Source organism: Rhincodon typus, chromosome 3 (genome assembly GCF_021869965.1).
Source record: "Rhincodon typus isolate 14 chromosome 3, sRhiTyp1.1, whole genome shotgun sequence".
Lineage (NCBI taxonomy): Eukaryota > Metazoa > Chordata > Chondrichthyes > Orectolobiformes > Rhincodontidae > Rhincodon > Rhincodon typus.
Window position 1 is genome coordinate 72,798,153 of NC_063334.1, and position 25,484 is coordinate 72,823,636.

The window sequence follows — 25,484 nt, forward strand, 5'->3', positions numbered from 1 at the left end:
ATGAGTCATAAAGGGGACATAATGAGTCTGCAAAGGGACGTGGATAGGTTAAGTGAGTGGAAAAAAGCATGAATGATGCAGCCTGATGTTGGAAAACGTGAACTTGCCCACTTTGGCAGGAAGAGTGGAAAATCATCATATTAGTTAAAAGACAGCTGAAATGGAGGTAGAGGGGGATCTGGGTGTTTGTGTACATGAATCACAAATTTAGCATGTAGGTACAGCAAGTGATTAGGCAAACCAAAGGAATGCTTGTATTTATTGCAAAGGGAATGGAATAAAACTTAGATGTCTTGTGACTTATACACAGCATTGATGAAACTACATCAGGAGTACTGTGTTCAGTTTTGGTCTCCATCGTAGAAAGGATGTAAATGTATCATTAGTTCAGAGAAGGCTCACTCAACCGATATGTGGGAGGGGGAGGTATCTGATAAGGACAAATCGGACAGGCTGGAAATGGGTCATGACCTTAATAAAATGTTTAAGATCTTAAGAGGAGTTATTAGGGTGAATGCTGAAAGGCTGTTTTCGCCTTGTGACATGACTAGGACTAGAGGACATAATGTCAAAATAAGGGGTCCTCCATTTAAGATAAGGAAGAATTTCTCTGTCTGAGGGTCATGAGTCTTCATAATTCTTTTTCCCAGAGAGTAGTGGAGATGGCGTCAGCAAATATTTTTAAGGCAGAAGTAGATAGATTATTGAATAACAAGTAAATCAAAGGTTATTGTGCTAGGCAGGAATGTGGAGTTCAGTCCACAGTCAGATCAATGATGATCTTATTGGATGGTAGAACAGACATTGGGGGCTGAATGGACTACTCCTGCTCAGAATTCAGATGTTCATATTTGAAATGCTTTGAAGGATTCGGAAGAAATGCAATACATGTCTTCTAGACTTCATAATGGGTTTTTTTTTTACTATTGCCTTTTCAGCCTCCAAACTGAAATATCCAATCATACCTAGAATAATTTCATCTATTCCAATTTACAATGAACTTTTAAGAGGCTATTAAATCCGTCAATTGCTTCTGCGATTGTAGACAAGGTTCCCGATAAATTACCTGGCTTCCAGTTATGACAAGCCATCTACTTGCAAACATTAACCTATTTCTTCTTTTCCAATATTCCATCGAACTTTGCTTACAGTGAGCATTTTCATTTTATTTATATATTGCAATTTATTCCAGATAACAAAGATATATCCCAGCAACTACTTTTCACTAAAATCAGCAAAATGTTCTCCAATTTTACATACTTAAAGGCATTAGAAAACAAATACAGATTGAATTAGTTAAGATAAAAGTATGCAATATTGCCCTCAGACTTCCAGACACTGTTCTAACTTTAAACAATACAATAAAGAAAGTTGTTTTGATAATCATGCTGTGTAAAATGTCATATACTTCAGCATTTTCTATCTTTGCTTCATGATACTAGCTTGTCGAGTTATGTCTAGACAGATGATTTTAAATACAGGAAATATTTCAGTACATTTTATAAAATAGGTTGTTACAATATGGAAAGAAAGAGATTGTTCATTCACCTTCATAGCCATGAGTTCCTGCATTAGAACTGCATTCTCCAAATCAAGTCGTTGACTATCTCCCCGAGGTTTAACATCATAACTAAGTGGATCAATATGAATACTTTCTAGCTCTAACATAGTTAGCTTGACTGCTGCTCTGTCATTCTTAAGCTGCTGAACATAATCCTTTAGCCTCTGCTCATCTTCTTTTGTAAACTCTGTATCACAGCTACTAGCAGTTGAACTTGTAGTGCTGAAAGAACAACAATCATAAAATCTCTTGTTAATACATTAAGTAAAAATAAATTCACACATTAGTTTGGACTACTATCAAACTATAATAATTATTTCCTAAATATTAAATTAAAAACTTAACTACACAGAAAACTTTATCCCTAATATCAAATTGCATACTTTATCCGGTGAATTGTAGTTGCACATTTGTAATCTTTGTATTTTCCCCATTTCTAGCAGCATTGTTCCCCTTCAAAGGCTTTCTGGCAGCACAGAAACTTAAATCTAATACAAAGATCGTGGGAAGCTTGCATTTTTCAGTTTTATGTATACTTAATTGCCAGACTGCAAATTGACACAAACAAAATTTATAACAGCATTCAAAGCTTGCTGCCCTCAATTCCATTACAAATTGTGTTCAACAGCTCTTCTAGATTTCGTTCACAATCTAGCACATAGCCTCGTACAGACGGGGATGCATGAATGCTAGACGATGGTAGTTCACTACTATTGTTCCTCAGTTACACAGGAAGATTGATCCAACCTAAAATGCTCTTAGATGTAGTAGACTGATCACAGCAACACCCTGATGATGACTGCTAAATTACTGTGCAAGCAATGTGTCAGAGGGTTAGAAAATGTGTTCGTAAGTTGCCACAACTGAGTCTCTTATGATGCCAAAGAACTAATGCTTTAAAACATTTTCCAGCTGCTCTAGGTTGATCCTGAACTTGGCTATTATTGCTGGTTTAATTGCACAGATTCTGCTATGAGAAATTAAAATATAACTTCCATTATTGCCAGGTTGGTGAATTATAGAGCACATAAATAAAACTACACCTGTGCCAAGGAACAAAAGCATTTGTGACAAATATTAAGCATTAAAATATTAAGCTAGCTGTATATATTTTAAGTAAGCTCACTAAGTTTGCAAAGCAATATATTGGCATGAAAATGTCAGCCTTATCCACAGTTTTTAAAACTTTAGCTCCTGATTGAAGGCAGCGTGATTTCACATATTCAAGTACACATCTATTAAATACATAAAAATGACAAACAGGAGAAGTAATAAATATGCATAGGGAGGAATAATATTATGACACCATGGTAAAATGACACAGCCTGGTGAAGGCAGTTCTCAAGGTCAGCAATATTCATCAACTGTCTGGTCCTCAAAGTACATCTAAGTAGCTTTCATTTGTCAGTCTCCCCTCCTCTCAAAGTTGGTGCAAATGCTAATCAGTGGAATATAAATCTATGTTTACTTTGATTCAAACAGATCTGGGCTCCAATCAGAAAAGGTGCGTTATGGACAGAATTTAAGAATCTGTTAGTATATTATCAGGTGGTTAGGACAATAAAAATCAAACAAAATTAACCACAATACCAAGGAAAGCAGATAGAGAAAAGAAAAACAAATCACTGAAAAATTAGTTTTAAATGTCATTTGCACTAATGGCAAGACCAGAATTTAGTGCCCATTCTCAGCTGCCTCGAGAATGTTAAACTGTTGTACTGTGTGTCAAGGTGTTCCGACAACACTATCATGCAGGGATTTCCATTGTTTTGACCCAGTGAAGGAATGCACTTGCTGCTCTTTTCCTTCAAAAGTAGTAGAGATTGCAGGTTTGAGATGTACTGCCAAAGAACATATAACATTGCTGTAGTGCAGCTTGTAGATATTCCAGCCATCAAATGTAGGTGGATGAGGCAGTGGATATTTAAATTAAGATGCTGATTACAAAAATGATTTCACTTAAGAAAAAACAAATTTCTTGAGTCTTATTACAGCTGAACACATCCAAGTAATTACAGTACTCCATCAAGCTTCTGACTTGTACTACTTGATTAGTCAGACAATAAACATTCATCACCAAAAACCTAGCTTTTGACCTGCTATTGCATATAGACACTTAGTTCCATTGAGTTTCCGATCAATGGTGAGAGCCAAGATATTACTGATGTTATTGAATGTCAAAAGGTGGCTCAGTGGTTAGCACTGCTGCCTCACGGCACCAGGGACCCAGGTTCGATTCCAGCCTCAGGCGACTTTCTGTGTGGAGTTTGCACATTCTCCCCGTGTATGTGCGGGTTTCCTCGGGGTGCTCCGGTTTCCTCACACAGTCCAAAGATGTGCAGGCTAGGTAGACTGGCCATGCTAAATTGCCTGTAGTGTTCAGGGATATGTAGATTAGGTGGGTTGCTCTGAGGGTTGATGTGGACTTGTTGGGCCGAAGGGTCTGTTTCCACACTGTAGGGATTCTATGATGAAATTTAGCAAATCAGATCCACAATTGGCTGAGTGGTAGGAAGCCAGAGGATAATAGTTGAGGGGGGTTTTTCCAACTCGAAATCTACGTCTAATGGAATCCACAAGGTCGACGTTGGGACCTTTGATGTTTGTGGCTTATATAAATAATTTAGACTTGAACGTAGAAGGGTTGGTCAGTAATTTTGCAGACAATACAAAAATTGGTGGGGTGGTATATATTGAGGAGGACAGACTTAGACAACAAAAGGATATAGAAGGGCTGGTCAGATAGGCTGATCAGTGGCAAATGGAATTCAATCTCGAGAAATGTGATTAAATAAATAAATAATATGTAAATAATAAACAAACACACTTGGGCAGGACAAACAGGGCAAGGAAACACATAATAAATGATAGGACCTGGGAAGCACTAAGGATCAGACAGAGCTTGGTGTGCATGTACATCAGTCCCTCAGGGCAGATGGATAAAGGGGTTAGAAAGGCGTATGGGATACTTGCCTTTTACAGTCAAGACATGGAGTTTAAGGCAGGAAAGTTATGCTGGAACTATATAAACATTGGTTAGGTCACAGCTACAGCACTGTATGCAGTTCTGGAATTCATATTATAGGAGGGATGAAATAGCACTCTAGAGGGCGCAGAGAAGATTTATCAGTGTGCTGCCCCAGCTGGAGAGTTTTAGTTATGAAGAGAGATTGGATAAACTGGGAGCAAAACAGACTGAAGAGGGACATGACTGAAATGGATAAAACTACGAGGGCCAAAGATAGGACAGACGGAAATAAAGTTTTCGCCTCAGTGGCGGGATCAATGAACACAAGACATAGATTTAAGTTAAATGACAGAAGGTTTAGAGGCGATCTGAAGAAAAGCTTTTTCACCCAGAGGGTACTGGGAGTCTGGAACTCTCTGCCTGTAAGGGAGGTTGAGGCAGAAACCCGAACATTTAAGAAATATTTAGATGTGCATTTGTGATGCTAAGGCATACAGGGATATGGGTCACACAGAAAACTGAATTAGAATAGTTAGCTGGTTGTTTTTAACCGGCATGGACATGGTGGGCTGAAGGGTCTTTTCTGTGCTGTAGATCTGACTCTATTCCCACTTTCTCTCTATACCACTTGATGGCTTTAATATCTAAAAACATATCAGTCTCTTTCATGAGCACATTCAGTGATCCAGTTCCACAGGCTGGCCATCATCTGAGTGAAGAAATGCTTTCTCATCTCAATATTAAGCGGGCTACTCCATATCCTGAGACTGTGACCTTTAGTTCTAGGCATATTGAACAGGGCAACGTCTTCTCTGCATCTAGCCTGTTTAGTCCTGTTAGAATTTTATACATTTTAGAGAGAGAGACAACTAAATGTTCCAGAGATACTGATGATCATACATGCTAAGAGCACTGATCCTTTATAGACACATTGTGTATCCTAGCTGGATCTGTGTCTATTCCCTCCGAACCGTGGTGCAGTACGTGGTTAAGAAGAAAACAGCTGGTACAACTGCTGAGGCTTTTCCTCTTGTTCCTCAGAAGAACACAGGTTCATTGGAGTCGTCGCTAAATTCCACCGTTAATTTTGGTAATAGCCAAGCTGGATGGTGAGACTTAACTAGCTTAATTGAAGGGTCTTAATTTTGGTTGCCACATCCAAAAAGTTTAAATAATTGTTTAAGTATTGGATTTTGTGAGATTTCTTGAGTAACCAAATTAAAAAGGTAGCTTGTGGTAATTTACCCACAACAAACTGGCTTGTAAGTTAGAAATCATCTGTCAAGCAGTTGGAGCAAATTACCAGGTGTGCTGTGAGAACCAGCATCTTAGCCAGACATAGCTACAACTATTCCATTTCACTGTTAGGAGACTTCTCAGCTTGTCAGCTTTATTGAAGAAATGGTCTCTACTGTGCTTTTACCTGGTTAACCTGGTGGGGTTTGACACAAAGCGGGAAATATGGAAATATGACAGGAAGACAGAGTTAAGTTCTAAGGTAACTGCCTCTGAAAAGTTTTATGCCTTATCTGACAGGTCCACAGGGTTTCCCTGCCCATCCGCAAACCAGTCTGGGTTAAACCTGGAAGTGAGTAGGAGCATGTGACATTCCTTACCAAAAGGTCACATTTCAGGGCTTCAATCTTCGCCAACACCTGAAACCTCTTCCTCCACCTGGACCCCTCCCCTCTGACTTTTTACCTGGACTCGATATGTTCATCGAGAATCATCAACGTGACATTGGTTGCCTCAATTTCTCTGTACCGCCCCTCACCCAATCCAACATATCTTCTCTCCAACCTGACCGCACTCCACGTGCTTACATCTAACCTTGACTGTGTCATTAAGCCTGGCGATAAATGTGGTGCTGTTTTAGCCTGGCATACTGACCTCCAGCTTTCAGATACATCCTCCTATCTTCCTTGAACCATGACTCCCACCATGGCACATCAGGCCATTGTATCAACTACGGTCATTGACCTCATTTCATCTGGTGATCTCACCTCCCTACTGCCGCCAAGCTGATAGGCCCCAGGCCCACAGAGCTTGCTTCTATCTCCTTCCAAAAATCCATAAGCAGGACTGCTCAGGCAGACCCATTGTTTCAGTCTGCTCCTACCCCACAAAACTCATCTCTTCCTACCTTGATTCTGTCTTTTCTCTCCTGGTCCAGTCACTGCCCATCTATGTTCGTGATTCCTCTGACATTTTACACCAGTTTCAGAATTTCCAGTTTGCAGGCTCCAGTCGCCTCCTCTTTACCATGGACGTGTAATCCCTTTACACGCCCAACCTCCACCAGGATGGTCTCAGGGCTCTCCGTCGCTTCCTGCAGCAAAAGTCTGAACAGTCTGCACCCACTACCGCTCTCCTCTGCTTGGCTGAGCTCATCTTCACCCTCAACAACTTCTCTTTTGAACAAGATAAGAGGGGTCAAGTCAGAGGGGTGGCCACGGGTACGCGCATGGGCTCCAGTTATGCCTGTCTCTTCGTAGGGTACACGGAACATTCCTTGTTCCAGTCCTCTTCTGGGCCCCATCCACAACCCTTTCTCCAATATATCAAAGATATCATCAGAGCTGCTTCCGACTCTTGTCCAGAATTGGAAAAGCTCAATTTCACTTCCAATTGCCACCCCACTCATTTTCTGACTCCTCCTTTCCCTTCCTCAACATCTGTTTCCATTTTGGGGGATAGACTGGCCACTAATATCCACTACAAACCCACCAACTGCCACAGCTTCCTGGAATATATATCCTCACACCCTGCTTCCTGCAAAGACTCCATTCCATTCTCCCAGTTCCTCTGTCTCTGTTGCATATGTTCCAATGAGGCCAACTTCAACGAGGGAGCATCCAAAATGTCCACCTTCTTCCTCAAGTGAGGATTTCCCAGCACCATTGTCAACAGGGCCCTCAACTGGGTCCAACCCGTCTTGTGCACTTCCACCCTCACCCTGTCTCTTTCCTCTCAAGAGCGATAGGGTTCCCCTTGTCCTTACCTACCATCCCACCAGCATCCACATCCAGAATACCATCAGATGCCATTTCTGCCACCTCCAATGAGATGCCATCAGATACATATTCTCCTCCCCTTCCCTGTCTGTCTTCCATAGGATCCGTTCCCTCCAGGACACCTTGGTCCACACCTCCTTCAATCCCAACATGCCTCTACAGTACCTTAACCTGCAACCGCCAAAGGTATAACACCTGCCCATTTACCTCCTCCCTATCCAAGGGCCCAAACATACCTTCCAGGTGAAACAGCACTTTACCTGCACTTTTCACAATCTAGTCTACTGCATTGGCTGCTCACCATATGGTCTCCTCTACATTTGGGGAAACAAAGCTTAGAGTAGATGACAGCTTCACAGAACATCTACATTCTGCCCACAAAAAAAAGACCCTGAGCTTCCAGTTGCCTGCCACTTCAACACACCACCCTATTCCCAGGCCAACATCTCTGTCTTAGGCTTGCTGCAATGTTCTAGAGAAGCTCAGTGGAAGCTGGAAGAGCACCACCACAGTTTCCACTTGGGGACCCTGCAGCCCTCTGGACTTAATATTAAATAACGAGTTCAATAATTTTAGGGCCTGAATTCTCCCATGTCCTAACTCCCTACCTGACACACCAGGTCTTGTTATCTCAGTCTGCCATTGCACACAACCTATTGTTAGCCACCAACAGTCTCCATTAACAGCTATTCACCCTCCTAGTCAGATCATAATCCACTCCTTTGTCTGTCCAACTGTTCTTCTCTCTCTTTGGTATCTATCCCCACCTATCGTTTATTCCTTACCCCCATCCCCCTATCTTCTGCATATAAATCGACATTTTCCTAACTACCATTAGTTCTGAGGAAGGGTCATCAGAACTGAAACTGATTTCTCTTCACAGATGCGACCAAATCTGCTGAGCTTTTCCAGCAATCTCTATTTTTGTTCCTGAAACCTCTTCTCCTTGACAGTTAACATTTTTCCCAATATTACTCACCTGGTGTGGCTATGAGAAGACAGACTTTCCCAGGGCTGAATACTACATCCTGTTACAGTACATGCTCCACCACAGCTGCCATCAAGTTTCATTAGTAGTGCTTTTGCAGCATTCTCTGCTGTCTTCCTGCAGTCATGTGCTCTCTTTAACATCATTGTTATGTTTTCCTCACCATTTTGATCACCTGTTCAGATGAGATGACATTTACCTTGTTAATGACAATATAGATAAAACAGCACTGATGTGCTGAATGGCCAAAATGACATTTCAGATCTCAAATTCAGGAGTTAGCAGCTTTCTCATAAGTGATAAAACTTCTTAAAAAATTTAAAAATTGAACTTTTAACATTGTAGCTGGAAATATACTGTGAATGTCAAAATAAGAAAAAAACCCAATAGCCATGACCAATTACCTTTTAATTACTGGGAAATTATTATACCATATTTTAGGACTTCAGTGTGAAGCAACAGTACCCAAGAGGCTACAGGTTGACAAAAAGGTATTCATAACATGGAAAAGGAGAGGGAGTGGATGAAGGTGGCAAATCAGCTCAGAGTATACTCGTGTAGAGCAACTAGCTTCAAAGTAATGGTACAAGAGTAAAATTAACTGTATGATGGCATAAAAGGTACGTAAAATCTGACACTCCACATCTTAGAGCTCATTTTGGTCATTCATGGCAGTAAAACCACTTCCTTCTGGAAGCATCATGTAAAAGCATCAAATTACGGAATTTGCAACAGAGAAATAAGACATTCAATTCAACTGGATTGCACCAATGTTTGTGCTTCAAACAGATCAACATATCAAGGTCTTTTGCAATATATATGAGATTAGCGGTTCTGTTAACTAATCAGCAAAACATACCAAATGTGAAATCCCATTTTGTACTCTTGTAGCATTTTCTGGTACCACTACAAACTGGTGAGATTTCAGTTTCCTGAATTCTTCTCAAACATACTCATGAAAGGGGACGTGATGCTTAAAGACTTGCACAACATCAGACAGCAAAATCAATTCTCGATACCAACGTCCACATGAACTACACCCTCACCCACCCACTTCCTACAAGAATCCTTTACATTTTCAGTTTCTCCTGCTCTGTTGCAGACTTACAATGCTTCAGAATCTTCCTTTTCCTTCAGCTGAGGATTTATCTTCATGGCTGGTGTCCATAACAGTCTGTTCCATCACCTGTGTTTCTGCTGTGAGCCCTTTGTCGCCTTCCTGAAACCATGATAGGACTCCTCTTCCACTCCACCAGCCTTTATAGTTTTCTGCCACCACCAAAAAGTCTTGTCCTCTTCACTTAGCATTTGAAGTTGCCATTTCACTCAACACCACTCTGCCCTACTCCTCAGTCATTCCCAACAGTGCTTCCCCTTCCTGTGGGGATGCAACTCCCCTCTTTTTACATCCTCCTTTCCTAGCATGATGGCACCACAGAGGCCACACTCCTCTAGTGGTCCCCAGCATTACAGATACCAGTCTTCAGTCAGTTCAATTCACTCCACATGATATCAAGAAATGGTTGGGAGGCACTAGATACTGCGAAGGTTTTGGGCCCTGACAACATTCTGACAATAGTATTGAAGAACTGTGCTCCAAAACTTGCCACTCTCCTGGACAATCTCTTCCAGTATTACACAAAAAGCAGGACAAATCCAAGGCTGCCAATAACCACCCCATCAATCTACTCTTAATTACTAAAGTGATGGAAAGTGTCATCAATAATGATATTAAGTAGCAAAAGCTCAGCAATAACCTGCTCAGTGTCACCCAGTTCGGGTTCCATCAAAGGCACTCGGCTCCTGACCTCATTACAGACTTGGCTCAAACATGGGAAAAAAAAAAAGAGCTGAATTTGAGAGATGAGGTGAGACTGAAAGCCTTTGACATCAAGGCTGCATCCAGCCAAACAGGGCATCAAGGAGCTCTAGCAAAACTAGAAACAATGGATATCAGAGGGCAAACTCTCCATTGGTTGGAGTCATACCTGGCACATGCAAAGACAGTAGTGGTTGTTGGGAGGTCAGTCATCTCAACTCCAAGACGTGTCTGCAGGAGTCCCTCAGAGTAGTGCCCTGGGACCAAAAATCTTCAGCTGCTTCATTAATAACGTTCCTTCCATCATAAGGTCAGAAGCAGGGATGTTCAAAGATTGCACAAATGTTCAGGACCATTCACAACTCCTCAGATACTGAAGTAGTCCACATTCAAATGCAACAAGACCTGGGCAATATCCAGGCTTGGGCTAACAAACAGCAAGTACATTCACATCACACAGATGCCAAGCAATGACCACCTCCAATAAGAAACAGTCTAACCACCTCCCCATGACATTCAATGGTATTAACATCACTAAATCCCCCAATATCAACATCTTTGGGGTTACCATTAACCAGAGACTCAACTGGACTCACCACACAAATACAGTGGCTAGTAGAGCAGGCCAGAGGCTAGGAACACAGCAGCAAGTAGCTCACCTCCTGACTCCCCAAAGCCTGTCTATCATCTACAAAGCACAAATCACCTGGATGGGTGCAGCTCCATCAACACTCGAGAAGCTTTACACCATCCAGGACAAAGCAGCCTGTTTAACTGGCATCACATCCACAAGTATCCATTCCCTCCACCACTGACACATATTTTTCTCCCTTCCTTTGTCCACCTTCTGCAGGGACAATTCCCTCCGAGACACTCTGGTCCACTTTTCCTTCACTCCCAACACCCCTGCACAGCCCCACAGCAACTTCCCTTATCACCAAAGGTGTAACATCTGCCCATTTACCTGCTCCCGCCTCAGTATCCAAGGGCCCAAGCATACATTCCGGGTGAAGCAGCATTTTACCTGCACTTCACACAATCTAGTCATTCACTGCTGTGGTCTCCTCTATACTGGGGAAACAAAGCGTAGACTGGGTGACCACTTCACAGAACACCTACGTTCTGCCCACAAAAAAGACCCCAAGCTTCCAGTTGCCTGTCACTTCAACACACCACCATATTCCCTGGCCAATATCTGTCTCTGGCTTAGTGCAGTGCTCCAGCGAAGCTCAGCATAGGCTGGAAGAACAACACTTCATTTTCCGCTTGGGAACCCTACAGCCTACTGGAGTCAATTGAGTTCAATAACTTTAGGGCCTGAACTCTATGTCCTAGACTCCACTCACACATACCAGGCCTTGTTATCTCACAGTCTGCCATTACACACAACCTACTGTTAGCCACCAACAGTCTCCAATAACAGCTATTCACTCTCCTAGCTAGATCGTTATCCACAACTTTGTCTGTCCAACTGTTCTCTCTCTCTTTGGGCTCTACCCCACCTATTGTTTACTCTTTACCCCCTCCCACCCACCCTATCTTCTGCATAAAAACCGACATTTTCCTAGCTACATCAGCTCTGAGGAAGGGTCACCAGACCCAAAACGTTAACTCTGATTTCTCTTCACAGATGCTGCCAGACCTGCTGAGCTTTTCCCACAATTTGTGTCTTGGTTTCTGCTTTAAAGCATCCACAGTTTTTTTTTCATTTTTTTATTGAGCAAGATAAACATATGATTGGCAGAAACAGAGCAACAGGGAAAGTACTGCAACCTAGTGTTTAAAAGTCTGAAAGAGAACTTGCAGAAAAACAATCAGTATTGATATGTAAATTAAAAGACACGATTATGACTCTAATGTTGCTACATAGTTTTTATAAGCACGAAGGTCAGACTGAAACATTGTGCCATTCTAAGTTAGTAGGCAATAAAGCGTGTATTGCATGTATAACTTTCAATATGTTCTATGATAGAAAGATAACTACAAAATAATGCATGAATACTTTGTTACCCACCAACAGATCCAACACCCGCAGCTCTGAACTGTCCCAGAATGAGTCCTTGTTCACTTTCAGCCAGTGCCAGCAGTAACTCATAGGCTTCTATGCACTGTTCACTGGGGATACAAACACACAAAGGATAAACATGATCAGCAATCATATTTTACAATTAAAAATCACTCAAAAAAAGCATTTACTGCCAATGAATTACTTTTAAGCTATTACTACTGTTGCTGCAATGCACTAAATGACCAGTTAATGTGCCCTGATTTTGTTTGAGGAGCAAATGTTGAACACTACTCCTCTTCTCTTCCAGAGAAATCATAGGATTGTTTATGTCCATGAGAAGGAATACAGAATTGTGATTGGGCATCATATGTGGAAGAAACTAATCTGATAATACGGCACTCCAATGGAGTTACGCAAAATTTTCAGCCCGGACCACAGAGGAACTTAGACCAATAACTTTTGATTCGGAATCGAGACTTACAAAACCAAGCCATGCAGATATCACATAATATAAAATATGTAAGAAAGACAGGTCAAAGAGGAATCAAAGGACACAAGAACTTCACTGGTTAGTTAAATGGAAAAAACACTCAATGTTCTACGGAATTGCCAAAATTGATTTGCTAATTCACGGGGAACACAGTCAGAAAACAATATGTTCTAATTTCAGTGGATTCCAGTTCCTGGTTCCAAAGAAGACTCATTTGACTGAAACTATTAATTGTTTCTCTCTCCATAGATGGTGCCAGGCCTGCTGTGATTTTCCATTACCTTCTATTTTTATTTCAGATCTCTACATCTGAAATATTTTGCTTTTATTAAACAGATTATTTTAAAAATTGCTACATTAAATAGGACATTTCAGATTTGTCACATACTATTCATTGCGATGTGAAATATAGAGGTCTGCACTTTTTCTGATTGTTCATTTGCTACTAAGAATAAATAACATAGCCACAGAATCATAGAACTGCTACAGCATAAAAGGATGCCCTTTAGCCTGCTGCATCTGTGCAAGAGCAACTCAGCGAGTTTCACACGCCCACCCCTTCCCTGAGGCCATATGGGTCTTTTCTCTTCAGCTGCATATCCAATTCCCTTTTTTATTCACAACTGAGGCTGCCTTCACCACTATCTCAGGTAGTGCATTTCAGATCCTTACCATGCACATAAAAATGCTTTTCTTCATGTGGCTTTTGGTTCTTTTCCCAAACACTTTAAACCAGTGTCCTCTGATTCTCAACCCTTCCACCAACAGGAATGATTTCTCATCTACTCTTTCCATTCCCTTCAGGAACTTGAGAGGGGAGGATAAGAACCACAGATTCAAATGAACAATTAAAAACATAACCGGATACATTGGTGAAGCTAAAAACATGAATAAAACTAGTTTCAGTTGCATTTACCTGTACTGCAGTGCAAGCCTTAACGCCGTGCTATTGGATTCATATTTACCAACTAGCATACTCATTCTTTCAGCATTGCTTTTGCACTCTTCCAGCGTTATAGTTAGAAGATCATTCTGTGATTTTAGATGCTCAATTCGACTATAGAAGAGAAAGGCAATATCGAATTTATAAATCAATTGAATCAATTAGCTATTTTAACAGAAACTGGTAAATTATGGAACATTTGATAAACAAAGGGTGTGACTGCAAACTACAGCAGCTTACATTAAATATAATGCTTTTAATGTAGTGAAATAACTGAATCAGAAACTTTATAGCACAGAAATAGGCCATTTGATCTGCCATGCCTGTGTGGACTTTTTGAAAGTGCTACTCAATACGTTATTCACCAAATGCTTAAAATTACTTCGCCTCTAAAACATGCCTAAGTGCCTTACAAAGATTCCTCAAGAACATAATTCCTGTACTATTATTAGTGCATTTCAGGCAACAACTCTGACAAAGTCCTCAATTTCCATGTAGATCTTTTATTTTAAATCCGTAACTGCTGAGGAAGCAATTTCTCCCAACTTATTCTCGAAAACCTCTCAAATTTGTATAGGTCTATTAAGTTTTCCCTTAATCTTCTCTGCTTTAAGGAGAACAATTCCTGCTTTTCCTGACTGAAAGCTGAATTCACTCATTCCTGATAGTAAATGTCCACCATGTCTTAAGACCTTGAGATAGGGAGCCCAGATTCACCCACAAACCTCGAGCTGAGGTTTGTAAACGTTTAATATGACTGCCTTGTTTTCCTATTTACTGCCTTTTTATTAAGCTAAGTATCGCAAACAGTTTCTTAACTGCCATATCAATTTCGTGGAGCCCATAGCTTGTTGACATTTTCATTGGAAGAGCAATCCAGAGAGCCAAAAGCTCTGGAGACACAGCTTCAAAGCAAATCCAAAATTTGAATTCTATTAATAAAGTTAGAATTAAAAGCTTGTCCAGTGGTGACTATGAAATTGTCAATTGTTGCAAAAACCCATTTAGTTCACATGTACTTTAGGGCCATCCTCACCTGGTCTGCCTACGTGACTCTAGATCCACAGCAATGAGGTTGACTCTTAACTGCCCTCTAAAATGACCTAGCAAACCACCATATTGCATATAACAATAAGAAAGTCTCATAAAAGTAACAACCCAGATGGATGCCATGCACTGGCCAAGGCACTGAAAATAACAATGGCACAGACAGCCCTGTTGGCCCTGCAGCATTCTCCTTATTAAAACTTGGGGATAATGCCAAACTTGGCAGAGCTGTCCCACAGACAAGTCAAACACTAGCTTGACATAGCCATTCTCAGAATCATACCTTCCAATGATCCAGACACTGGCATCATCATCGACAGTCCCTCGAAGGTGAGGATGACTCTCTTCCACTCTCACGAGGAGTCTGTAGGTGACTGTACAGATCAATGTGGCTACTGCAGACTCCATTACACTTGGAGCAAGTAGTGGTCACAGGAAAGGATGGGTGGGATTCCCAATTGCAAGTCTCGAGGTGCTCGATGCCTTCCTCCACCACTTTGGACAGTCTTGGACCAATGATTCTCAGGTGTCTGTGGGAAGGCCATATTTCGCCAGTGAGGACTTGAGGCTATCACTGAAGTGCTTCCTCTGCCCACTTGGGGCTCACCTGCCATTTTGAAGCTGGGAGTACATCACCTGCTAGTGGAGTCTCGTGTCAGTCATGCGGACAACGTGCCCAGCCTATCGTAGCTGATCAAGGGTGGTCAGTGCCTTGATGCTGGGGATGGTGTTGGTGCATCTTTCTTTCCAGTGGATTCACAGGATCTTGCGCAGGCAGAGACGGTGATACTGCTCCAATGCATTGTGGTGGCCGCTGTAGACAGTCCATGTCTCAGAGCCAAGAGGTGGGCAGGAACCACCACAGCTCTGTAAACCATGCTCTTCATGTTTGATCTGATGCTGTTGTTCTCTAACACCTTTTTCCTCAGGTGGCTGAAGCCTCACTAGCACACAGGAGGTGATGCTGCATCTCTTTATCAACAGCTGCTTTGGCTAGCAGGAGACTTCTGAAGTACTGGAAGTGGTTAATGTTCTCCAAGGCCTCCCCGTGGACCTGGACAATCGTTGGTTTACTCCACAATGCCAAGCCAGGTTGGTGGAGGACCTTCATCTTGTGGATGTTCAGGGTGAGACCCATGTTCTAAAGAACCTGTAGGAAATTATTCAATCGCCACTGCCATCAAGCCTAAACCAAAGTCACCCTAACCAGTGTCATCAAACTGCAGTACATAGATGATGCTTGTGTACATGCAATCTCAGAGGACATATTCCAGACCATCATCCAGACACTATACTGCTCAGCTATTCCACTAGCAGGACAGACCCACCAGAGGTGGCATCACAGCAGTATATAGACAGGGTCAGGTTGCCCTGGGTGTCTTCAACACCAATGCCAGAGACCATCAAGTCTGCAGCATCAAATAAAATGTGGGTAAGCAAACATTCTTATCATCCATCAAGGTGTTTGATTAGTTCTTTATCATGTTGAACACCAAATGGAAGAGTACCGAGGGTGCTAGACACTGTTTGTCGCAGGTGAAAAAGAAAATACATGCTTGGCCTCATCCTCACGAAATTATTTGTAGCAGATGCATCCATCCACAACCGTGTCAGTAAGAGTGACCATAGCACAGTCTTTGTGGTGATGAAGTCCAGCTTCATACTGAACACTTCCATCATTTTACTCAACACTAACATCTGTCCTGAACGCAATAGACTTTGAACAGATCTAACACCTCAAAACTGGGATCAATGAGGTGAGCCATCAGCATTGCATTCAGTTTGTAACCTCATAGTCCGGCATATCCCATATTCTACCATTACTATCAAGCCAGGGAATCAATACTGATTCAATGGCAACTATAAGAGGGCACATTAGGGATAGTACCAGTCTTACCTAAAATTAAGTGTTAACCTGCTGAAACTACACTGCTGGACTACTTGCACACCAAGCAATGTACGCAGCATGCAAGAGGCAGAGTTAAGTGATACTGTAACCAACAGCTCAGATTTAAGCTCTGCAGTCCTGCCATATAGAGACATGAATGGCATTGGAGAGCTAGACACTCCCCACTGGGGAGTGACGTTCCACAAACAATCTTCATCCAATCAAAAGACAAGATTGGAGTCTTTGCAAGCAAGAAGTGCCAAGAGGACATTTACTTCAGCCTCGTCTTGAGATCCCCAGTATCCCTTCAAGCAATTTGATTTACTCACATAATACTAAGAAATGGCTGAAGGCACTGGATACAGCAAAGACTATGGGCCCTGACAACATTCCAGCAACAGTGCTGAAGACTAGTACATCAGAACTAGCTGCATTCCCAGCCAAGTATTCCAGGGCTAGTACAATACTGAAGTCCACCCAGCAATGGAATGTCCTGTTCAGAAAAAGCAAGACAAATCCAATCTGGTCAACTACCCAATCAACCCATCCGCAGTCAGCAAAGTGACAGAGGGGTGGACTGACAGTGCTATCCGGTGGGAATTCTCAACACCACAAACAGCAAGCTCCCCTTCAAGCCACACACCATCCTGATTTGGAACTATATCACGATTCCTTCAGTGTTGCTGGGTCAAAATCCTGGAACTCCTTCCCAAACACCACTGAGGGTGTACCTGCACCAGTTCAAGAAAGCACCACTACCTTCTACAGGCCAATAAAAGGTCAGCAATAAATGCATCACACGTCAGATGTCAGCCAGTTCAATTTACTCCCATAACCAAGCTTTTCAAGTACATGCAGGACACTGGCATCTACTTGGCAATGTGGAAAATTGCCCAGCCACCTCCTGCTCAATTTGGCTTCCAGCTCTTCCCCATCTGTCAGTCAAGCAGATGATAACCTATTCCTGAACATTTGCTAATAACAAAGTGAACCTTTTGATAGAATTGAATAATTTATTGTCACATGTATTCAATATAAAAATACAATGAAAAGTGTGTACCTTCACCGTACATACATGGCAGCTTTCACATTAACTTAGAATAAGATAAAAAAAGAAACTTGAGAACTAACTTTCCTTTCCACTGCTGCAGTCCCACTCAGGGCTTTCCAGCCCTCGCCATGCCGCTGCCAGAGTCCCCAGAGAGACAGAGAGAGGGAGACAGAGAGAAAACAAAAGGAAGGACAAAGAAAGAAAAAGAGAACGAGAACTGGCGAGCAGAGTGGAGCTCCGAATGGAGTGACTTACCCTGTCGCCATCTTGCAGGAACTATTCGCATTTCCTCCCACTACCATAAGAAAGCATGATGCACGAGTGCCCAGATAATTAGCAGCAATTATAATTTATGAAGTTGAAAGGAGGTCAAGGGAGTACCTTGCCACTTTGTCAGATATGTCACTGACATTACCTAACTACAAACAACCATCTTCTTCTCTGTTCTTCTTAAAACAGATGTTATAATGAGAATTTTACCTGTTTAACCTTTCAGTTTCCACTTCAAATTCACGGATCTTGCTTTCAGAAATAGCCGAACCATGAGAGTACAGAGTTTGAAAGATTTCTTGGATATTGGAGCAGTCTTGCAAAGAATGGGCTAGATGTTCTGCTACACTGCTGGACACCTGTGCAAGAGAGAACCAACAAGATTTATATGATGTTTGTGAAATAAGCCATTTCATGCCTGTATGAAACCTTAATGAGAATTTACAAGCAACAGCCATTGAGGGTGAGGGGGAGTTACGGCATAATATAGACAAAGATTTCCTTCTCGAATATGTATAAAACAAAGACTTGTGAAGAAGAGTAACTATTCATTCGAACAAATTTTCATTAGTCACCGATTCTGCTCCAGTGGTATGTGTCTAGCCATCGTCACATTTCAAAATTGAAGCTGAGGAAGCCCCAGAGCCCCACCACATTTCAAAATTGAAGCTCAGGAAGCCCCAAATCCTCCTCTTCGAAAGTTCCTCCCTGAACCTTGATTTCTGCATGATGTTTTTATTTGTTCATGGGAAGAAGCTGTCACTGGCTGGATCAGCATTTACTGAATATTTCCAGTTGCCCTTGAGAACTTGGTGGTGATGAGCTGCCCGAGCTGCTCTGGTCCATTTGGTTGACCCACAATAGTGTTAGGATGGAAGGTGCATGATTTTGACCTAGCAACACTGAAGTAATGGCAGTATATTTCTGGCAATATATTTCTAAGTCAGAATGGTGAGTGGCTTGAGGGCTACTGCAGGTGGTGTTGCCACGTGTCTGCTACCATTGTCCTTTGAGATGTTAGTGGTCATAGGTTCGGAAGGTGCTAAGGAACCTTGGTAAATTTCTGCAATACATCTTGTAGATGGTACACACTACAACTATTAGGTCTCAGTGGTCAACTATTAATATCATAGGCAAATACTTAAAAAATGCAAGAATTTAATTTGTAATAACAATTCTAGGTTCAAGATGCTCTACCCTTTAACATTCATTTCTCAGCAAAACCTGTCTATTGTAGAATTTCTTCAATCCCACCCTCAACAAATGACACCACGCTAATTTTGATTGAACTATATAAACTGTATTCAAAATTTAAATACATTCAATAGTTTGCTTGTTCTAAATTACTCATTGGATCTTATAAGTTCTACTAGATCCGTTTACTGTTATTTTCTTATTGTACAATAATCATTTAAGGCTGAAGATCCAGGAATGGAGAGTGGCACAACTCGGGTTAATAAACGCCAGAGAAGAACAAACGTAGGTGAAAGCAGAACCCACTGGCTTTTCAAGCAATTTTCTCTCTGGCATAAACCTGGTGGTGAGATTCAAGCACTTTTTCTCATCATTACCTTTCATACAGCTACAGTTTTGGTGGCTGGAGTAAAAACAGAATGGTTTGACAGTTGCTAGTCTACCACAAGAATTTTGCTCCATGTAAAATGCAGGTTCAGCTATTTCAACAAATGCTCAGAGCAAGGAAGACGTGTGTGTATTATTGACATTGCAGAGCTAAAGTAACTGATTCCAAAGAACAGCAGTCCTCTCCAACTACAGGACAACATTACCTTAAAAAGGACTGTTTTTTTTTAAACAGAGTAACTTATTCAGTATTTTCACCTCTCCTAATCACGGTGTCATTCACAGTTTCCTGCCACCTCCTGGGGGTGGGTACCTTTATAAAAGCGTGGTCCAATGACTACTTTGGGTTTTGGGATTTGGGACAGAGCTGACTTTTTCCAAAGGGTGGACAGGAATTCTACACTTTGGCACTTTCAATTGTTGCACACAAAATTTTAGCCTATCTAGAATATTTTCATTTGCAGAAGGGCACTGGAATTTTTCTCAGTGTTCAAATAAATGGATGCAGATCTGTACTTTAAAACAGTCAAGAACTTTGAACATTGTAAACTACACAAATATGATTTTATTTCCCTTTACCTGACGCTCAAAAAAAAATGTGGTCGATTAGTACATTGGTGGTGAATGGGTTTTATAGGTTGAATTACAACATTACCAGATAACTCGAGACCATTAAGAAGTGTCATCTCCAACTTTCAAATACTTACTCCAATATTGCTGATCTCTGAACCCAGAACTGGCCGATCTGAACAGGAAGATTCCGACCTTGTCTTTGACAGTTTTACTCGTTCAGCCACCTATCAGGTAATGACTGTCAGAATTAGTAACTGTACATCTCAAAAACTGTCACATTATGAAACTAATTAATTTACTAATTTATATTAGAATGCACCTTTAAATTGAGGCCCTTGTGGCAAAGGTGTGTAATAACATCTCTGAATAAGTTGTTTACAAAATACTTTTTAACACATTTAAATGTGCCCAAAAGCCTCTAAACAATGGGCAGGTTATCTCTATACTGCAAAGCAAATCTATGTGCTTTCACCAAGACAATTCTAAAATACTCCCAAGAGAAAGCAACTAAGATTTCCCAGCTAATTGTTAAGTAATGCAACAGTTGCAGACTGATATTGGCTCACCTTCGCAACAGGGATATCATTGCTGCTACTGCTAGTGCTCAGCTCACCAGTACTGGGGTTGACTGGTCGATTGGCTGCAGTCAAACGACTCGGACTAGCTGGGCCAGTTGCTTGTATGCTTTGTAAACGTGTCTGCAGCTCCCGAACCTGAATTGTTTAGACAGAAAAGGAAAAACCAATGTTAACGATGGGTTATCACAACAGATTTAATTAAGTTATTTAAAAACAGCATAAATAGGTGTTCTACAGTAATTCTTCAACTGACAGTACACATTATTCAATGGCTGCCACTTTATTTTCCAATTAGAATTAAAATTCAATTTTATTGCCACTTGTATTCAAGTAAGGTAGGGTGCAAGCTCAGAAGTGATATCTTTTCTTTGGTTTGAGTTTCTGAGGTGCAGCTACACTGTGGGACTAGTGAATCCTGTCAACACTTGTTTGTGCATTCAACAACAGCAGTTTACAATCACACAGGATTGGAAATACCCAAGGGGCTTCTCAGGAGTCTGTTAAGGAGCAAAAGGTAACACTGATTCATATGAGGCAGATATAGACAAAATGGTTAAAGAAGCAGGTTTTCATGGGTGCATTAAAAGAGAAAAGCAGAATAAGGTAGTTGAAGAGATTTAGAGAAAAGGTTCCAGAGCTTAGGTTCTAGGCACTGCATCAATGGTAAAGTTATCAAAATTGGGGAGGCTCAGGAGGGTAGAAGTAGATGTATACAGATATTTTGGAGAGTTGCAGCGCCGCAGTTACAGGATTAAGGCGTTTGAGAGAGGTGGGCAGCAGAGGGATTTGGAGACAGATAAAAAATTTTAATATCAATGAGTTGATTGACTTAGAGTCATAGAATAGCATAAAATGAGGCCCTTCAGCCTACCATGTCTTCACCAAACAAATACCAAACAACATTAATCCCATTTACTTGCACTTGGTCTAGAGCCTACTATGCTCTAGTACTTTAAGAGCTCACCCAGATGTTTCTTAAATGGTACAACAGTACTTGCCTCCACCACCCTCTCAGGTAGCGCATTCCACTTTTTTTTAAAATCAGATCTCCTCTAAACCACTTACTCCTCATAATAAATTTGTGCCCTCTGGTCCGAAATACGTCCACTATGTGAGAATCTTTTCCCCATTCTAACCTGCCACCACCCCTCAATTTTGTATACCTCAAGCAGATCCCCTCCGCAGTCTTCTCTGCTCCAAGGGGAAAATACCCCAACCTACCCAGTTTCTCATCATAACCGAAACTTTTCATCTCAAGCAACATTGATGAATTTCTTCTGCACCCTTTCCAGTGCAGTCACTTCCTCCTGATAGTGTGGTGACCAGATATGCACATGGCATTCCATCTGTAGCCTAACCGATGTTTTAGAAAGTTGTAACAAGACTTTGTTGCTCCACTATTTTACACCCCATATGCCTTCTTCGTCACTGTAGACCTGTGATGATACCTCCAGGGATCCATGGGTGGCACTGTGACTCAGAGATTAGCACTGGTGCCTCACAGCACCAGGGACCCAGTTTTGATTTCAGCTTTGGGTGACTGTGTGTGGAGTTTGCACATTCTCCCCACGTCTATGTGGGTTTCTTCCAGGAAACCTCTGTGAATACAGATGAGAAACGTTCATTTAAGGCTTCACCACATTCTCTGGCTCCATACACCAGATGCCCCTTTGGTAATAAGAGTCTACTCTTCCCCTGGTAATCCTCTTAATATTCTTGTAAGAATGCCATGGGTCTTTCCTTAATCTCATGTGCAAGAGACATTTCATGGCCCCTCTTTGCCTTCCTAATTGCTTTTTAAGCACCTCCCACACACACTATACTTTTGAAGCACCTCCCCTGTTTTTAAATGTATTACACCCGACACAGGTTCCTTCCTGCTTTTTCTTTACCAACCTCTTGCTATCTCTTGACATCCAGAGTTCCATGGACTTGCTGCCCTTATCCTTCACTCTTAGCGGAACACTGGCCCTGAATTCTCACTGTACTACTTTTAAAAGACTCCCACTTTCTAAATGTAGACTTACATGCAAGTAGCCGCTCCCAGTCAATGTTTGCCAGATCCTGTCTAATGATATTGAACTTGGACTCTCCCCACTTAAAACACTTCTGCACTATCCTTATCCATTTCCTTAATGATGTTGAAACTTAGAGTCATAGTCACTATCCCCAGAGTGCTCACCCAGCAAAACTTCAAAGTCACTGGCTTCATGTCCTCAGATTAGGTCTAGCACCGCCTGATCTCTACGTACTGTTACAAAAAGTTCCCATGAATTCACTTAAAAAGAATTCACCCAGTTTAACCCTTTCACATCAAGGCAATCCCAGTTAATGTTAGCAAAGTTGAAACTACCTACACCATAATCCTGTGTCTCTCACACCTTCATGATTTGCCTACATATCTGCTTGTCTATCTCCCTCTGATGTTGGGAGGCCTGTAGTGTAATTCCAGCAAGGTAATTATCACTGTTTGGTTTCTAAGCTCTAGTCACGTGATCTCATTTGAAGATATTCTAGGACATTCTCTCTCAGTATTGCAGTGATGTTTCCTTTATCAATAAGTTTAACCAGTCAAACTTGAATTAAAACAAATACAATTTAGTTTTCTGGACCTCACATATTGCTTATCGTGACTATGTCATCACTGCATACTCGACTGTCTTAGCAGTTCTTCTACATCTGATTGGACTTTACTCCCAACTTCACATCTACTCCGTGCCAGAGCCCCTGCTAAATTAATTTCAAATCGCCCAATAGTATGAGCGACCCTTCCAGGTGGAATATCTCCACCCATTACAGTTCAGATGCAACCCATCCAGCTTGTAGAGGTCCTACCTACCCCAAAAGCAGTCCCAATGATCCAAAAACCCAAAGCCTTCCCTCCAACATCAGCTCTTTAGCCTATCTTAGACCCATCTTCCTATTTCTACATTGAGTAGTGCTTGGCACTGGAAGTAATCTAAACTACAAACAACCTTAGTAGTCTTCCTCTTTAATCCACTATCAAACTCTCCACATTCCTGCTGCAGGACCTCACTTTTTTTTGGTTAGCCCATGTTGATGGTACTGACACGTACCACAACTGCTGGTTGTTCATTCTATCCCTTTAACATGCCCTGCAGCTGTTGAGACTTCCCTGACACTGGCAACAGGGAGGCAACATACCATTCGAGAGACAAAAACAGTAATTGCTGAAGCAGAACTGAAGAAGGGCCTGAAACGTTAACTCTATTTTCTCTCCACAGATGATGCCAGACCTGCTGAGTTTTTCCAGCAATTTCTGTTTCGGTGTCTGATTTTCAGCATCTGCAGTTCTTTCAGATTTTTGTATATCATTTGAGAGTCTCATTTGTTGACACAGAACCGCCTGTCAGTTCCCCTTACAATTCAGTCCCCTATTACTAAAGTTCTCCCAGGCTTTTTCCTCCCCTGCTGTGCAGCAGACCCAGCCATGTTGCCATTAACTTGGCTGTTGCGGCCTTCCCGAAGGGTCAACACCAGACCCCCTTCCCCACCACCATACCACTTCGGAAGTGGGATAGCCAAAGTGGACTCCAGTACTGTCTGGCCAGGCTTACTAGTGGTCACCTAACATTTTTCTGCCTTATTTGTGGCGTGGCTAACTTGCTAAACATGCTATCCATCACATCCTCAGCATCATGGGCGCTCCGTTGAGAGCCCATCCACAGCTGTAGCTGCTCCATGCAGTCAATCAGGAGCTGCAGCTGAACACATTTCCTGCATGCATGGTCCCCATAGACACTGGAAGTGTCCCTGGCTTCTCACCTATTGCGAGAGAAGCATCTCACAGGGCTGAGTTCTCCTGCCTTTGTGACCCGTAACAATTATAAGCAATAAACTAGGAACAATTACCTACTACTCACTCACGCCTCTTTCTCTCTCTCTCTCTCTCTCTCTCTCACTCCTATCCTAACAAATTACAAATGTCAAAACGTAAAGAATTTTCCCTCTGTCTCCCTCCTGGTACTACACAGTCAGATCCTAAAACTAGTTCCAAAGCAATCAAAGATAACAAGGTGTAGAGCTGGATGAACACAGCAGGCCAAGCAGCATCAGAGGAGCAGGAAGGCTGACGTTTCAGGCCTAGACCCTTCTTCAGAAATGGGGGAGGGGAAGGGGGTTCTGAAATAAATAGGGAGAGAGGGGGAGGTGGATAGAAGATGGATAGGAGGAGAAGGTAGGTGGAGAGGAGACAGACAGGTCAAAGAGGCAGGGATGGAGCCAGTAAAGGTGAGTGTAGGTGGGGAGGTAGGGAGGAGATGGGTCAGTCTAGGGAGGACGGACAGGTCAAGGGGGCGGGATGAGGTTAGTAGGTAGGAGATGGGGGTGGGGCTTGAGGTCGGAGGAGGGGATAGGTGGGAGGAAGGACAGGTTAGAGGGGGGGGGGGGGTGGGTGGGGTGGTTTTGGGAGGGGGGAGGGGGGGGGGAGATTTTGAAGCTTGTGAAGTCCACATTGATACCATTGGGCTGCAGAGTTCCCAAGCAGAATATGAGTTGCTGTTCCTGCAACCTTCGGGTAGCATCGTTGTGGCACTGCAGGAGGCCCAGGATGGACATGTCGTCCAGAATGGGACGGGGAGTTGAAATGGTTCGCGACTGGGACGTGCAGTTGTTTAGTGCGAACCGAGCGTAGGTGTTCTGCAAAGCGGTCCCCAAGCCTCCGCTTGGTTTCCCTAATGTAGAG

General features: G+C 42.2%; 1 protein-coding gene across 3 annotated transcripts in view; it reads right to left on the reverse strand.

The window, feature by feature from the left end:
- The window catches only part of mcc (MCC regulator of WNT signaling pathway), a 153,169-nt gene that overhangs the window by 33,935 nt on the left and 93,750 nt on the right, over positions 1–25,484 (reverse strand). For all 3 annotated transcript variants that reach the window (XM_048619123.1, XM_020529509.2, XM_048619137.1), the window contains 7 exons: positions 20,768–20,914; positions 20,336–20,425; positions 18,258–18,406; positions 13,765–13,905; positions 12,365–12,465; positions 8,523–8,706; positions 1,549–1,783 (listed from right to left, as the gene is read on the reverse strand). In XM_048619123.1, coding sequence (XP_048475080.1) covers positions 1,549–1,783; positions 8,523–8,706; positions 12,365–12,465; positions 13,765–13,905; positions 18,258–18,406; positions 20,336–20,425; positions 20,768–20,914 — 1,047 coding nt within the window. The remainder of the gene's footprint in view (positions 1–1,548; positions 1,784–8,522; positions 8,707–12,364; positions 12,466–13,764; positions 13,906–18,257; positions 18,407–20,335; positions 20,426–20,767; positions 20,915–25,484) is intronic.